This window comes from Urocitellus parryii, chromosome 15, assembly GCF_045843805.1.
Source record: "Urocitellus parryii isolate mUroPar1 chromosome 15, mUroPar1.hap1, whole genome shotgun sequence".
Classification (NCBI taxonomy): Eukaryota; Metazoa; Chordata; class Mammalia; order Rodentia; family Sciuridae; genus Urocitellus; species Urocitellus parryii.
This window is the reverse complement of record NC_135545.1, coordinates 10,314,567-10,330,924: the sequence shown is the minus strand read 5'-3', so window position 1 is coordinate 10,330,924 and position 16,358 is coordinate 10,314,567. Positions and strand designations below refer to the sequence as shown.

Here is a 16,358-nt window from a genome sequence, read left to right as displayed (position 1 = left end):
TGCTGGATCCTATACCTTTAACAACAGTCCCACTGATCTGTCCTCTGCCTGGGGCCCCGTTGTGCCAAGCCCTGGTGGAAGTTCTGCCTTGGGACACTCCATGACAGCTCTCCACCCTGAAGCAAGAGGCCAACCCAGCCCACTGCAGGTAAGGGCAGAGATAGACCAAGACTCTGTGAAGGCCCAGAGCCTCCACAGAGGCCCACTGGGCAGACAGGAGGATGCAGGAGAAAGAACGTGGGTTTCCCAGCCCTTTGTGGGAGGCCCAGGAGAAGAAAGGCCCTGGGATCCCGTCTGGCCATGGCCACCCAGCAGGCCTCCGACCTCCTCTCCCTGCAGGGGCCTGGTCAGCTCCGAGCCCCGGCCTCCGTCTCTCCACCTGCATCCTCACGGTGCCCGCCTCGCAGGGCCATGTGGCCCTGGGGTGGAGAAGTGGCCGTCCCCGTTCGCCAGTGGCCACCCCAGACCCACCCGCAGGCCGCGGCCGGGGTCAGGAGGAGCTGCCTCAGGTCTCCCCGTCCCTCCTCCCTCCTCCCGGGTGACCTGGTTCTTCTCCCAGAACCAAACCGGGGCCTTTGGCACGAAGAGGGTGAGGCAGCGGCCCCAGGAGGCCTGGCCAGGTCATGGCCCTTGGCCGGTGCCCGCCACACCCACCCTGGTCCCCAGACGGGGCCCCAGATCCTTGGAGACTCGATCCCTCCAAATTCAGGTGATCTCCCCGGCTCCAAGCCACCCGCCCTCCCCGGCCGGCGGCAGACGGAGCCCAGCCCCAACCGGGAAGGGCCCGGAGCACTGGGACCCCAAGGCCACCGTCTCCAAGGCCCAGCCCGGGGTGCGAGATGGCGCTGCCCGGGTGCAGCTGGCTCCTCCTCAGTGGTGAGTGACAACGGCAGCCCCGGGACCCCGGACCCCGGCCTCGGGAGGGGAGGGGACCCCAGCCTGGGAGAGGCGAGGTGGGACCCGAGGCCAGCGAGCCGGGGGAGGGCAGCTCCGCCTCACACGGGCAGTCTGTCCCCTCCAGAGGCACCAGTGGGGGACAGGCCAGGAACAGCCTCCCAGGGAGGTCCCCGGGTGGGCTCCGAGGTTCCTGTGACCAGAGCATGACCCGGGACCAGGGGCCACGGTCATCTTTCATCCACATGAGCTGTGGAGGACCGTCCGGCTCTGGCCAGTAGCTCTGCCCTGAAGAGGTGGCTTTGGGTCAGCATCTCAGCCTCAGTCACCCACCGGTGAAATGGGTCTAAGTGACAGACTCACTAGAAGGTCCCCGTAGGCAGCATGGATGGGCACTTGCTGGATACCCGTCCTGAGTGCTTTCCCACTGTTAACAAGCCCTCACAGAGAGGACTGAGGCTCAGAGAGGTAAAGTCACCAGCCAAGGACACACAGCACAAAGGGGCAGAGCTGTGTGCCAGACCCGGGGCTCCTCAGCCCCCAGCCTCGTTCTCTCAACCTGGCAAGGTCTGGAACCAGGCCAGGTCTGCATCTCCTTCATGAGGAGTGCCACAGCCACCCACCTCAGGCCACCGCACAGGGAACCCAAGCATCCCTGAGCAGCTCTTGGGGTGTGGGGCTCCTGGTCCTTGAGAAGGACCAGGGTGGAGGAGATGAGCCCCGGCTGCACATCAGGACCCCCACGTCTAACCCGTGGAGTCATAAAACAGCGGGGCTGGAGGGGGGGTCCCCTGGGGTCTTCCGGATCTCTGGGTCCAGCTCAGCTCGGCCAAGCCCTTGCTATGCACCGGCTGTTTACTTAGGCTAGATCCTTGGCGTGGTCCCATTCAATCTCACCACGTACCCTGAGATAGCTACCTGGGCCTATCATTTATGGAGCACCTACTGTATGCGAGGTGGCCAGTCCTCTATTCCTCTGTGAGGGTGGAGGCTGAGTCCATGCAGATGGCCTCCAAGGAAGGCCAGGAGGCCCAGGTGCTGGAAGTCAGAGGGCTGCAGGCTCCAATCCGGGCTTGGTGTGACCTCAGGCCGGGGATGGTCCCTCCTCTGCCACACGGGGGCCTGGGTGGAGCCGGCCCACCCTCTGTTCTCCTCCTCAGTGGGGCTCCTGAGCGCAGGGGCCGAGGTCTCCATCAGCCCCGAGCCCGCCCAGCCGGCCGAGGGGGACAACGTGACTCTGGTGGTCCGCGGGCTTTCGGGGGACGTGTTGGCCCACAGCTGGTACGCGGGGCCCACGCTCAGCCTGAGCTACCTGGTGGCCAGCTACATCGTGAGCACAGGCGACGAGACCCCGGGGCCGTCCCACACGGGGCGGGAGGCCGTGCGCCCCGACGGCAGCCTGGCCATCTGGGGCGTCCTGCCGCGGCACTCGGGGACCTACATCCTGCAGACCCTGAACCGGCAGCTGCAGACCGAGGTGGGCTACGGACACGTGCAGGTCTATGGTGAGAGCCCAGCGCCCCCGCGGCCTCCCGCCCCTCCCCGCGCCTTTGGGGGGAAAAAGAATCTTCTAGAAAAAATTTTTATTGGAGAAAAAAAAAAAAAGCCTTAAATAACTGAGCTGCTGTCCTCCCCCAGGAGGGCCTCCAGGATGGCACCTGCCTCCTAAACCCACCCTTCGCCCCTCTGGTGGGGACCCAGGGGCACGGCCACGCCTCTGTCTGGGGCCTGGGAGCAGGTGGTGCCCGCCCCTCCGCGTCTCTCGCCCCCACAGAGATCCTGGCCCCGCCCGTGGTCACTGCCAACGACACGGCGCTGGTGGAGCACAGGGACACCCTGCGCCTGGCCTGCAGCAGCCCCAGCGCCGCCGAGGCCCGCTGGTTCTTCAACGGGGACACCCTGCCCGTCGCCGTCCGCCTCGGCCTGTCCCCTGATGGCCGGGTGCTGACCCGGCCTGGCGTCCGCCGGGAGGAGGCGGGGGCCTACCAGTGTGAGGTGTGGAACCCCGTCAGCGCCAGCCGCAGTGAGCCCCTCAACCTGACGGTGTACTGTGAGTGCCCTGGCGCCCAGAGACCCGAGCCCCGTGTGCACAACGGGAAACCAAGGCCAGGAGAGGGAGCCCCGGGGCACACAGCAAGTCAGCGGGCAGCTGGGGTCAGGAACCAGGGTCCCTCTTAAAATGCACTTGACCCTCACCTAGAGAACAACACGGTGGTGCCCGCCTGAAATGCCAGCGACTTGGGAGGCTGAGGCAGGAGGATCCCAAGTTCGAGGCCAGCCTTGGCAACTAATGGGGGCCCTGTCTCAAAAATTAAAAAGGGCTGGGGATGTGACTCAGTGGTTAAGGGCCCCTGGTTCAATCCCCAGGACCAAGAAAAGAAAAGGAAAAAAAAAAAAAAAAAAAACTACAGAACACCTTTGACATTGAGTCATCCTTTAGTTTGAAGAAATCCTGAAGAGAAAAAAATACTCCTGTGGCTGGGAAAAGAAGCAGGGAGGTGGTAATGGGGGAAGGGGGTGGGGGGCACGTGACCAAAGCTAGCAGTCACTCCCAAGGACAGCAGATGTGCAGCGTGGAGCCCTGGGAAATCACTGAGATGCACAAGACTGTGGTCTAGAAAAATCAAGCCTAGAATCCTAGAAGCCTCCGACCAGAGAGCTCTGGGCTCTAGACTCTGAGAATCTAGAAACCCAGCAGCAGAGACGCTTAGACGCTTAGAATTTGGTTCTAAAATCTTAGCATCTAGAACCTCAGGGACCTAGGTTTCTAGAATCTTAGTACCTAGAAGCATCGACTCTCGAAGCCTTAGAATTCTAGAGGCTTAGAATGGCAGGAAAAACAACCACTTCGGCTTTTTCTTTATTTAACAAACCACTGATCCAACCCTGATTCACAAAGGAAAAAACCAGATTCCCCCGGGGGGGGGGAGTGATTCCCAAGCTCCTAGAGCAAGTGAGAGATGAAGGTGGGATGGAAAAGGCCCGAGCTCTTTTCTTCCCACCACTAGGCCCAGGTAGCCCCAGGGACCCAGCGTGGTGGAGAGGACCCCTGCTGCCCGCCTCTGTGTCCCTCTACTGCCCCGTCTCCCTCCTGCCCACAGTTGGCCCCGAGCGTGTGGCCATCCTCCAGGACTCCACCACCCGCACGGGCTGCACCATCAGGCTGGACTTCAACACCTCGCTCACCCTGCGCTGCGTGGCCCGGTCCTGTCCAGAGCCCGAGTACGTGTGGGCCTTCAACGGGCGGGCCCTGCAGGAGGGCCCGGACCACCTTGACATCAGCGCCATGACCTCGGCCCAGGAGGGCACGTACACGTGCATTGCCAAGAACCCCAAGACCCTGCTGTCCGGCTCCGCCTCCGTGGTGGTCAGGCTCTCCGGTGAGTCGTCCCCAGCCTGGCCACCACCTGCCCGCCTCGGGGCCCGGCTGGCCTGGAGGGGCAGACCCTCGTCATTGGAAGGTGGACTCCCTGCCCACTCACGGCCCCCCTTTGTCATCCAGGTGCCTGTCACCTGAAAATAAATGACAAATCAGACCTTCCTCCTTGAGGGATGAGAGTGGGAAATGGGCCACGTGTCCCCACACTGTGGGGTGGCAGAGTGGGGGGCCATACAGAGGTCCCTTCATAGGGTGCCCCTGCTCCAGAGCTGGTCACCAGTTGCTCAGGGCTTCAGCCACCCAGACAGCTGGACGTCTCTGCTGCCAACTAGATGACATGCTCATCTGGCCCGGAGGGTGGCACCCACAGTGGGAAAGTCACGGCCAGGCGGTTGGCAAGTGGAAAATCACAGCAGAGACGCTGTCTTCTGGCCTCTGCCCTGAGATGACCTGGGGGCTGGCTCCAGCAGGCACCTGGTGTTTCCAGAGCCATCCGGTGGCCCAGGGGACCTCTGTTTACCCCCAGGGAACGGTGGCTTTTAACAATGGGGCCTCATTAATTCCATCTCAGTTCCTTCCTAAGTGGCCATCATCCCCCTGGGACAGTGGGGACAGTCCTTGCCTTCACCTGTCTCCTCCCTCCCACTAACAAGGTGGCTACTCTTTTACCCTGAGCAGGAGAGGCGGCCCCAGAGGTAAGTGGACCTCACGCCCCGCCCGGCCTGGGGCGTTGGCAGCTGGTCTTGGCAGGAGACCAGGGAGAGGACCAGATGGCCTGAGGCCCACCCCAGCTCTGCCTGTGCAGGCCGACATGGGGAGGCCTGGGGTGCGCAGGTACGCCGAATCCAGCACCTCGCCAGGGCCTCCCAAACTGTCAGAGACCCTGCGGCGGAGGCCAGGAGAGAGACAGAGGAGGAGACCCCGCTGCTCCCTACTCATGGGAGATGCTGGCCAGACGGCGCAGACGTGGACCCTTGGGCAGATGGTTCTAGAATAGGAAAGCATGCCCCCCCACACACACACACACTTATTTAAGGAGCTGCCAAAGTGAGGAGGCCGGGCCAGGGAGGATGTGACATCCACTCTCAGTGAGCATCCGGTCAGAGGCAGGGGACCCCGTCTGGGAGAATTTCCACTCTGGTGGGGGGACATGGTCTTGAGGAGATGTGACACTGGTTTGTGTTTGGTTTGTTTTTAACTCAGTCTGATGGGGGAGGCACGTTTCCTACCTTTGGGGTACTTCCAATCTGATGGGGGAGTACCGGTCCCCGCTTTCTAGGAACTTCTAATCTGAGGGGGAAAGCATGCCCCCCAACTTCAGGGGTCCCCAACCTCATTAGAAAGACCCACCCCGATAATCTGTCATTTCTCAATCTGATGGAGGAGACAAGGTCCCGGCCGGGGACCTGACTAAGGAGGCCCGGGCTCTTCCCCCAGAATCCTTCAGTCTGATGGGGGGCTGGAGCCCCCGCTCTGGAGTCTCTTGATGTGACAGAAGAGCTGCTGCGTGGGGGTCACAACTCCTAACTATCTGATGGGGAGACACGCCCCCCCTATTCCAAAATTTCCAGTCTCATAGGGGAGACATGGCCCCTGGATTTTGGAAATTTCCAGTAATCTGATGGAGGAGACATGGGCCGGTCCCCAGGGCCTCCCAGGTTGTCACCTGCCCTGAGGCTGGCGATTCCTATTCTGATAGGGGACACACACTGTTCCCTCGGGACAGAGGAGCCGCTTCTACCACCACACCGACCACCTCGTCCCCTTTCCCCCAGCACCCACGCCGGGACCCAGCCAGCCAGGGTGGCACAGATGAGCTAGCGGGCAGGGACCCCACCCCCGGCGCGGTCCTGCTGAGCCGGCCCCTCTCTCCCCAGCGGCGGCAGTCACCATGATGATTGTGCCTGTGCCCGCCACGCCGACGGAGGGCCAGGACGTGACCCTGACGGTGCAAGGCTACCCCAAGGACCTGCTGGTGTACGCCTGGTACCGCGGGCCCGCCTCCGAGCCCAATCGGCTGCTCAGCCAGCTGCCCTCGGGGAACTGGATCGCGGGGCCAGCGCACAGCGGCCGCGAGGTGGGCTTCGCCAACTGCTCGCTGCTGGTGCAGAAGCTGAACCTGACGGACGCCGGCCGCTACATGCTCAAGACCGTCACGCTGCAGGGCAAGACGGACACGCTGGAAGTGGAGCTGCAGGTGGCCCGTGAGTGCGGGGGCGGGGGGCGCACGCGGGGCCAGAACCGCCTTGGCCTCCCCCCAAGGCTGGGAAACCCTCCCGAGGACCAGGACTCCTCCATCTGACCAGGGGAAGTCCCCAGGCGGGGCTCTCTCCTCTCCCATCCACCTGATGGCCCAGGCCGGGACCAGAGAGGCCTCCGCCATCACACGGAGGTCTCAGTCTAAAGGGCTTCCGGGACCTCTGCTCATGGAAGGGGGACAGCAGATGGAAGGTTTTCTTTAAAAATAGGAGCACAGTCAGAGGGCGGGGCTTCTTTATCCTGTGAGTGGAACCTAAGGCAGAGGACAGATGGCCTGGTCACCAGATCAGGGCCATGGGCTAATGCTGGGCCTTCAACTCCTGGTCAGACCCCAGCTAGAGAGTGGGGGCCAGCCAGCCTCTCAGCAGACCCCGAGGTCCTGGACGGTCAGGTCACTTCTCTTCCTTTCTTTTGAAACGAGGGCCGGGACAAGATTCCTACCACCACACAGTGACCTAAGGATGATCTCTATTAGAACAGAGTCTTCTAGGGAGGGATTTGTCTCCTCCATCAGACTGGGAGCTCCCAGATCAGGCACCACGTCTCCTCCATCAGACTGGGAGCTCCCAGATCAGGCACCATGTCTCCTCCATCAGACTGGGAGCTCCCGGATCAGGCACCATGTCTCCTCCATCAGACTGGGAGCTCCCGGATCAGGCACCATGTCTCCTCCATCAGACCGGGAGCTCCCAGATCAGGGATCATGTCTCCTCCATCAGACCGGGAGCTCCCAGATCAGGCACCATGTCTCCTCCATCAGACCGGGAGCTCCCAGATCAGGGATCATGTCTCCTCCATCAGACCGGGAGCTCCCAGATCAGGCACCATGTCTCCTCCATCAGACTGGGAGCTCCCAGATCAGGCACCATGTCTCCTCCATCAGACTGGGAGCTCCCAGATCAGGCACCATGTCTCCTCCATCAGACTGGGAGCTCCCAGATCAGGCACCATGTCTCCTCCATCAGACTGGGAGCTCTCAGATCAGGCACCATGTCTCCTCCATCAGACGGGGAGCTCCCAGATCAGGGACCAACTTTCCCATCAAGCTGGACATTTCCAGAGATCTGAGAGACTTATGTCACTCAGGCAGGTGCATTAGACAAGGAGCAATCAGTGGGAATGAGGTCATCTCCTGAGTACAGAGTCTTGCCTCCCCATCAGGCTGGGTCTCAGGAGTCCCGTGCCAGAGCCAGCGATGGTTTGGCCGCCCTCAGAATGGGGGCTTCCAGGATCAGGGCCCCTCCAGGGCCACATACTCCTCTCCACCTTTGCCCATTCGCTTCCGAGCCCTGGTCCTGAGTCAGCAGGGACTGCAGATCCAGGACAGGCCCCCCTGAGCCCGGGCATCTCCTTTCACCCTGTCTCTCTCCTCACAGTCCACCTCCCTCCCTCGCACGAGGACCAACGCCACCTTCCTGAACCTGACACTGGCAGAGGCTGAGCGCCGGGAGGCTGGGGAGGCTGGGAGGCCGGGATGGGCAGAGCAACGGGAGGGGTGGGCACAGGGGCTGCAGTCCCTCACCTGGCTGATGGCCTCCTCTGCCCCTTGCCGTCCTCCCTCACAGCCCTGGAGTAGCAGCGTGGCCACAGAGACCTCGCGGGGGAAGGGACCTCCACACCATCTCCCCAACTCGGCCCCCAGGGGAGGACCGCTGGCTGCTGGCAAAGACGCTCCTGTGGTCCTGCTCCTGCTCCCACCCACAGTTAGACCCGCAGGACCCTGACCCTTTGCCTGCCGTCCCAGGGCCACAGGGGCCATAAACGTCCTGAGTCATGCACACGCGTGTCCGCCTCTCCTTCCACCTGCCCAGCCCACACCCGGGCGCGCGCTGCCTCTTCCACCTGAGGCCACCCCCTGTCCGGGCGCATGCGTGCGCACGAGGGCCACATCACTGGTTCAGGTCCGCCCTGGATGGCGAGCCTCAGGCCCTTCCCACAGCTGCCAGGTCATGTAGGAGGGTCCTGCTCTCAGGGAGGGGGCCGAGGACTGCCCCTCCCTGGAGCACCTGGGTCAGGTGACCAGGGGCACAGCAAAGCCCCCCCCACCCCCAAACACCCCCCCCCGCCCCCCCCCCGCTGCACCTCGCCATCACCCGGCCCTGGAGCAGGCTGCTTGTGCTCAGGGGATGACCACGTTTCTCAAGGGTTCTGGCACTTTCTGGTCCCCTCCCGTGTCCTGGAAGAGGCTCCTTTGTGTGAGCCATTGTCCTGGGTGCCCTCACGTGGCCCTCCAATGAGAGGGGACTGCAGCGGGGGCGGGGCCGGGCGCCCGGGGGCGTGGTCGGAGCTCGGGGGCGGGGCGCCCGGGGGCGTGGTCGGAGCTCGGGGGCGGGGCCAGAGGAGTGCGGCGGCGCCAACCTCTTGGAGCAGGGTCTGAGCCACGTGCCTGGCCCCGCTGGAGGAGCTCTGGGTCAGAAGCAGTGACCACGGAGCACAGGAAGGCACGGGGCAGAGAGGGAGGGGTTGTTCTGGGGATGGCCACTGAGCTGGGACAGTGGGAGGTGAAGACCTTCCAGGTAAGGGCTAGAGAATCCGCCCTGTGGCCCTTCGTCCGCCATCAGTTCTCTGAAGCCCTTCTAAGGCACTTTCTCCAAAGTCCCACGGACCAACTGTGACCTATGTCTCATTGGTCAGCTCTGAGTCACACGATGCCCCTACTGCAAAGGGGCCTGGGAAGGACAGTCCTGTTGCTGCCCGAGGAACCTCAGGGTTCTGGTTTTAAGGATGGCAGAGCCGACAAGCCCCAGGTGGGCCCCAGGTGGGCCCCGGGTGGGCCCCAGGTGAGCCCCAGGTGAGCCCCAGGTGAGCCCCAGGTGGGCCGTTGGCAAGCTCTGTCCTGCCGGCCTTAGAACTCCTGCCTCCCCAGATGGACAAAATGACCTTTCTCGCTTACACCCCAAGGGTGGGAGCCAAAGCTTCAGCAGGAACCGGGCGCTCCCAGGGGGTTGTGCGTGATCCCTGCAGAAGGAGGCCAGCAGGAGGGGCGGGGGGGGGGGGCTGCTTCTGTTTCTAGGTCAAGTAGATTCCCTATCCTCAGGGGCAGAGACTCAGATGTCCCCAGGACGCAGTCTCCCATCCCTCGGGTATCTCTGGGCTCCTTCTCCTGAATCCTCCCACGCAATCCAACCCTTCCTTACAGTCCAGGAAAGAGCAGCAAGCACCACAAAATAACTGGGCGCAGGGGCGCACACCCATAACCCCAGCGACTCGGAAGGCTGAGGCAGGAGGATCGCGAGTTCGAGGCCAGACTTGGCCGCTTAGTGAGGCCCTAAGCTGTGGGAGTTGGGCCCTTTGCCATGGGACATCGGAATTGGCAAGTGATAAGAAGTGACACGTCCCGGCTTCTGGTGTCCCTGGGAGCCCCCACAGGTTCAGGAGAGGGAATCGCAGCAGAAGCTGTGTCCCCAGAAGACCTGCTGTGTGCACCCAGCCCAGGGAGGCCGAGGCAGAGGATGCCAGGTCCGAGGCCGACCCGAGCGACTGGTTTTGTTCTTTTTTTTTTTTTTTTGAACCCAGGGGTGTGTGACCACTGAGCCACCTTCCAGCCCTCTGTATTTTTTGAGACAGGGGCTCTCTAAGTCGCTGAGGCTGGCTTTGAACTTGGGATCCTCCTGCCTCAGCCTCCAGAGTGGCTGGGATGGCAGGCTGGGCCACCACTCGGGTCTCTGGTGATTTTCGGCTCCTGGGAGTTGAAAGGAGCTTAATGTCAGGACTGAGTCGGGGGAAAGAGGAAAAATGAGGTTCCAAGGAGAGAAGGGACCTGGGACCAGCCAGGGTTTGGCTCCGTCAGGCGGGAGCCAGGCCAGGACGGACGGCGGCCACCCCCCAGGGTCTGGTGCCAGGGCCCTCCTGGCCGGGGGAAGCCACGAGGCCAGAGGCCAGCCCTGTGGCCTGGGCCCCTCAGCCCCACCAAGGCCATCCCCTGCTTCCCCGCGGCCTGTCCCCAAGTGCCTGGTGGGAAGGGGACAGGAACGACCTTGAGGCCAGCACACACAATGGCCCGGTCCCTCTCTGGAGCCCGCCCAGGAGAGGAAGGAAGCCTGCCCTGTTTTCTCCCCCGACTGGAAAGTTGATTCAGGACTGAGCCAGGGGAGGGGGAGAGGAGGGGAGGGGAGTGAGGAAGGAGGAGGAAGAGGAAGAGGGACCCGGCACCAGGGAACCCAGGGGGCGTCTGGGCAGCTTCAGCGCATTCCAGTAAAAGGTGTTGAGCACAGAGAGGGCATCCCTTCCTGCAAAAGCTGCCCAGCAGCAGGGTCTCCAAAGGGCTTGACCTGTGCTGCTGACCACAGGCAGAAGCTCCCTGAGTCCCCGCAACAGCCTCAGAACCAGGTGCCCGTGTTCCCATTCCTCAGAAGAGGAAGCTGAGGTTCCAGAGGTGAGGCCTCGTTTCCTGATCACCTCCAGTTCAGATGCTAAAGGCCTGCCACCCCATCCCGTCCTCCTCCCTCCCATCCGCACCACTGCGCCCACAGGGGCCTCCTGGCTCTGGTTTGAATAAACCAACTCCTGCCTCAGGGCCTTTGCACTGGCCGTCCCTCTGCCTGGAAGGCTCTTCCCCCAGATTCCTGCATCACTCCGTTCAGGCCTCTGCTCCAGTGTCACCCCGAGGGGCCACTGAGCCCCCAGAGATGCCTGGCTTTGTTCTTCACGGCATTTGTGTCACACACCCCTCGAGGTGACATCCGTATTTCTTTCTGGTTCATCGTTCCTCTTCCTCACCGGCCCGTGAACCCCACAAGACAGGAGTTTAGTCTCTTCTCTTCCCTCTCGTGTGTCCCTCAGTGCTCCTGGCGCGCAGTAGGTGCTCAGTAAACACCGGTGGTCATACGGATGAGGCTGCCCTCCCCGGGAACAGAACCTACATCGAGTGACTCTGTTGGTTACCCAGTGGTGTGTCCCACGTCACCCCAAACGTCAGCACTTCCTGAGGGTCTGGGGGTGGCTGGGCCAGGAGCAGCCAGCTCCGCAGCTGCCCCAGGTCACAGTCGAGGTGGCAGCTGGGCCCAGCTGCCACCTCCGGGGGCCCCTTCTTGGCTGGCTCACACGGCTCTGCAGGGACGCCCAGGTCCTCGCCACATGGACCTCTCCACAGAGCCACCCAGGTGTCCATGTGACAGGTGACCGGCAGAGCAAGTGGCCCATTGAGAAAGGAGGGCGCCACGGCTCCCCGCGGGACTCGGTCTCCAAGTCACACGCGGTCACTTCTGCCATGCTCTGCGTGCCCCAGGAGGATTCATGTCCACCTTTTGACAGAGGGCCATCGAAGAGGTTGGGGACCTATTAAAGCCCCCACCGGCAGTGTGAGGGGGGCAGTGGGCGGTCAGCGGCAGGGCCGACAGAGGCCGGGCACGGCTCAGAGACCGCATGAGCTCAGCAAGCACGAGGCCCTGGGTTCCCTCCACACACCCACACACAGGGACCGAGATCTGTTCAGAGGTCAGGGAGCAGCCCGTCCTGCCTCGTCCCCGGGGCACATGGGCTCCGGGAGGGAAGTTGGCGACAAGCTCAGGGTGGCACAGCCCTGCAGTGCCCGAGGCTCAGGAGGCTGAGGCAGGAGGATGGCAAGTTGGAGGCCAGCCTCAGCAACTCAGCGGGACCCCGTCTGTAACTACAATATAAAAAGGCTGCGGGTGTGGCTCAGAGGCTGAGGGCCCCTGGGCTCAATCCTGGTTCCACGAAAAGGAAAGGATGGAGAGAGACGGTGAGAGCGGCAGGGCTCCCCATCCGCTTGGGCGGCCGGAACAGAGTCCAGAGCCTGGCATCCTAACAAGCGAAGTCTTTCCCCAGAGTCCTGGACTCGGGAGTCCACCACCAAGGTGCCAGCCAAGGAGGTGACCTTCTGAGGCCTCTTCTCTGGCTGCTCGAATGTGTGCAGGGAGACGGATAGACGGACAGACAGACAGGGAGGGCACTGATCCCATCCACCGGGGCCCCACCCTGATGACCCCATCAACCTCAGTCCCCTCCTCCTAGCCACCCCCAGGTGCAGTCCCCGGAGGCGGGGGCCGGCGGGGAGGAACCCAAACATTCAAAGAGCAACAAAAGGACAAGGTCCCTGCCCGTGTCCAGGCCCCGGGAACAGGGCCAGGCAAACAACCGGTGCTCAATAAATACTTGATCAGCAAACGAATGAATGAATGGGCCACTGTCCTGCACGATGCCCAGCAGGTTCTGGGTGAGGAGCAGGAGCACGGCAGCTGGTCCCCGCCCCGGGAGCCCAGGACGCGCAGATGGTGGAGTTTCTGTGAACAGGTCACCACCACGTGTCCTGGGGACAACGGGGCAGTGACTTAGTTTTGTTTTTTTTTATTCTGGGACCAGGGATCGGACCCAGGGGCGCTTAGCCACTGAGCCCCACCCCAGCCCTTTTTACAAGATTTTTCTTTTTGAGACAGGGTCTCGCTGAGTTGCTTAGGGCCCACTAAGTGGCTGAGGCTGGCTTGGAACTCGAGGCCATCCTCCTGCCTCAGCCTCCCCAGCCGCTGGGATGGCAGGTGGGCTCCACGGCCCCCACCCTTCCCACCCAGCTTCTAGGGCCCCTCTGCCGTCCTCTCACCCGCCACCTTCCTCCTGCTGTGAAGCCTCCCTCTGCTGCCCTCCTGGAGGACCCCGTGGTGGGGCGTGCAGAAGGCAGGGTGACCCTCTCTGACTTTATCACCTCTGCAGTCTCTTTTGCCATTTCAGGTCACCTTCCTGGCTGCAGGAAGACCGCAGGCAGGACCGGAGGGGGAACAAAGTCTGTTCAGAGGTCAGGGAGCAGCCCGTCCTGCCTGGGGAAGTTGGTGACAAGCTGCGGACTGTGGTTTTCGCCCATCTCGTGGGGCCGCTCCTTCCCAACTCCCCCGGGCCCTGGGGGGCGGGCCTCGTCTGCTTCCCTCCGTCCTGTTTGATGATGGGAAGCCTGGTTTTCCCCTAACCCAGGAGACACCTCTTCCCTCTGCCCGTCCTGACCCTCCCACCTCGGGAAGCCCCGAGCGGGCCTCCTAGAATGTCCCTGCCACCCGTGGATCCAGCCAGACCGGCCCCAAAAGGGAAGTGGCTGCCCACAGTCAGCAGGCCTGTGGTCCACTGAGGACCTCGGGTCTCATCTCCTCGGTGCCAACGAGAGCCTGGAAGGGTTTCCGCGGTTCCCATGAGAAAGCAGGCTCCGAAGGAGGCCTCCGCCCCCCAGGGCACTCTGGAAGCTGGGGGGACTTGAACCTGTGTCTTGTTGTAAGCTCAGAGGGGAAGGCAAAGGGTGAGAAGCCCGGCCCTGCCCCACCAGGTCCAGTGGAGAGACAGACCTGTCCCCAGAGTCACAGCACAGCAGTGGTCAGGGCTGAGATGAGGGAGCCCAGGATAGGAGAGCCCCCAGAGGTCAGGGAGGGCTTCCTGGAGGAGGGGACACCTCATCTGAGACCTAGAGGATGACCAGGCATTGATAGGTGCCAATATTACCAAAGGAGGGAGCCGTATGTGCAAAGGCCCCGGGGTATGTTCTTTAGGAAGTCAAGGCTCAGCTGAAGCACAGGGTGGTTCAGGGGAAGCCAGCCTGAGGGTGGCCAGAGGGTGGACTTTGTCCAAAGTCAGGGTAGAATGGTGGACCACGAAAAGACAGGGGTGAACTTGAACTTCAGAAAGACCCTCCCCACTTGCTGCCACGTGGAGGGTGAACCTAGCAAAGCCACAGAATCTCAGAGCGGGGTGCCCTGGGATTAGGACCCACTCCCGGGACTCCGCTGCCCGCACCCCGCCCTGGAGACGCGGCCTGGCCCGTGGCGGCCGCTAGGGGGCGCCAACGCACCACTAGGCCGGTCCTCCCCGCCGAGGGAAGGTGGCGCCCAGGGCCGAGCTGGCCCTGCCCAGGGCCGCACACCTGCCATCCCTGGCCCTCGCCCCTGGTCAGGCGGCCCGGGAGGCTCTGACCCCCGCGCGCGGCCAAGGGCCAGCTGAGCCCGGGCCTGGGCCTCGCCTCCTGCAGCCGGTGCCCCCCGTCAGGCCGGTGCGTGCTGGGCCTCCCCGTCGGTTTAGGGGCTCCTCGCCCCGCCCGAGGCTGCGTCCTGTCCGCTCCCAATTGCTGGGACCCCTTCACCCCGGCAGACTGTCACCCCATCAGCCGGCAGCTGTCACCCCCTCAGACGGCAGCTGTCACCCCCTCAGACTAGCGACATCGGCCCCACAATCAGGTGCCCCTGGCATCCAGGGGGACCCTTGGCCTCCTCTCCGTGGGGTGGGGAGGCCCGGTCCCCGTCCGACCCGCTGAGGGCCCCGTCTTCCCGCGGCGGGGCCCCCGGTTGCAGAAGCCCGTTCCTCCCGTCGAGCCCCCCAGGCCCCGCCGACGCCCTGGACGGGCGACACCCATTTTCCCGTGAAGGCGGCGGGGACCCGCGGAGCAGACCCCGTTCTGTCGCCGGCAGCGGCCGCCCCTGCGCCCCTCGCGGTCCCCGCCCGCCCCGTGGCCCCTGGCGCCAGGACCCGGGGAATTCTGCCCCCGCCCGGCGCCGCCCGCCCCGCGGGGCTGAAGTCCAGAGGAGCCCGGGGCCGCGGCGGGTCAGAGGAGGCCTCCGCCCGCGGGACTCTCCCGGTTCCGGGCTGTTGGCCTTGAACCTGGACTTGGCCGCCTCGGTCTCCCCATCCCCAGGCGCAAAGGCTCCCGAGTCAGACGCCGCACGCCCCGATGCTGGGCCCTCGACCGGCGGTGGGCCCCGGGGCCAGCGGGCTCCTCTCCTCGGTCTGGGTTCCTCCAGCTGTGAAAGGGGACACCTGGCAGGTGGCTGGGACTGGGAACTCCTGCGTCAGAAGCCCTTGGGGTGAATGTGGCACTGGGGAGCCGGCAGGGACCCCACCCTCTCCCTCCCAGACTCACCTCTAGCCTAGGTCACCTGTCCCCCTAAAATCACAGCGGGACTCCTGGCCTTGCCACTCTTCCCCCACCACAACCAGAGGGTCTTTCCAAAACCCAGTCCTGCCCCCGCCCAGAGCCTGCTGTGGCTCCCTAGTGCTCCCCGGAGAAAACCCCAGTGAGGCACCATAGCTGCAGGCCTGGGGGGTGCTGCGAGGCCTGACCCCTGCACACCCCAGCCTCCATCTGGACTCCTCAGAGGTCCTCCTGCCCCCTCCTTCAAACAGCCACCCACCCCAGGATCAGACCTCCCTGATCTCAACCGACCAGGTCCTCTGGGGACCCCCCTCTGGGGGGGTGCCTGGACCTCTCCACAGTCCCCTACCATGGATGGAAGCAAAGGCGAATCTCCACCAGTGGGACTTTGAGTCCAGGGAGGCAGGGCCGGGCTGCCCTGTCACCCATTTGTCACTGGGGTCCAGAAACAACAAATGGTCACTCCTATTTTCATCTTATTTATCTGACTTATTTGAAGGGTCTGCCTTCCAAACGTCCTCTCAATCCAGCCACTTCTCCCTGTGTCCCATCCCTACCCTAGTCCAGCCCCTGTCCCCTGTAGCCGGGGCTAGGCAACTGCCACGTCCCCGGGCCTCCTGCCGGGACCTGATCCTCGCCACCTATTTTCCTCCCCTGCGGGGCTCCTGTGGCTCCCACCTCCCCTGAACGTGGTCAGCCCACCTCTGGGTGCCGTGTTCAGGACTCAGCCAACCTCAGAAGGAAAATGTTTGGAGGAAAAATTGTGTCTCCTGCCAGGCACAGGCCTCTCCTCATCACCATTCCCTGTCCGTACCGTCCAGCAACTGCGGACACGGCACTGAAGCTGCAGGAGGTGGCCGTCACCTGGCGCGTCCCAGAGGATGTGCGTGGGTCCTACCCACATACGACACTGTTTCACATAAAGGACTTGAGCACCTGTGGATTTGGGTATCTATGGAACCAATCCCC

At 63.3% G+C, this 16,358-nt stretch overlaps 1 protein-coding gene across 1 annotated transcript; it reads left to right on the top strand.

Annotated features, from left to right (window-relative positions):
* The first annotated feature begins 839 nt into the window (after nt 1-839).
* Ceacam16 (CEA cell adhesion molecule 16, tectorial membrane component) lies at nt 840-6,575 on the top strand. The gene is made up of 5 exons (XM_077792792.1): nt 840-876; nt 2,055-2,399; nt 2,669-2,944; nt 3,996-4,274; nt 6,151-6,575. Exons 1-5 carry the CDS (start codon nt 840-842, stop codon nt 6,573-6,575), a joined length of 1,362 nt encoding a protein of 453 aa, XP_077648918.1.
* Nucleotides 6,576-16,358: the final 9,783 nt, after the last annotated feature.

Coding starts and splice junctions, on each gene's coding strand:
- Ceacam16 (XM_077792792.1), top strand. CDS start 840: ATGGCGCTGCCCGGGTGCAGCTGGCTCCTCCTCAGTG. Junction 877..2,054: donor CAGCTGGCTCCTCCTCAGTG/GTGAGTGACAAC, acceptor TCTCCTCCTCAG/TGGGGCTCCTGAGCGCAGGG. Junction 2,945..3,995: donor CCTCAACCTGACGGTGTACT/GTGAGTGCCCTG, acceptor TCCTGCCCACAG/TTGGCCCCGAGCGTGTGGCC.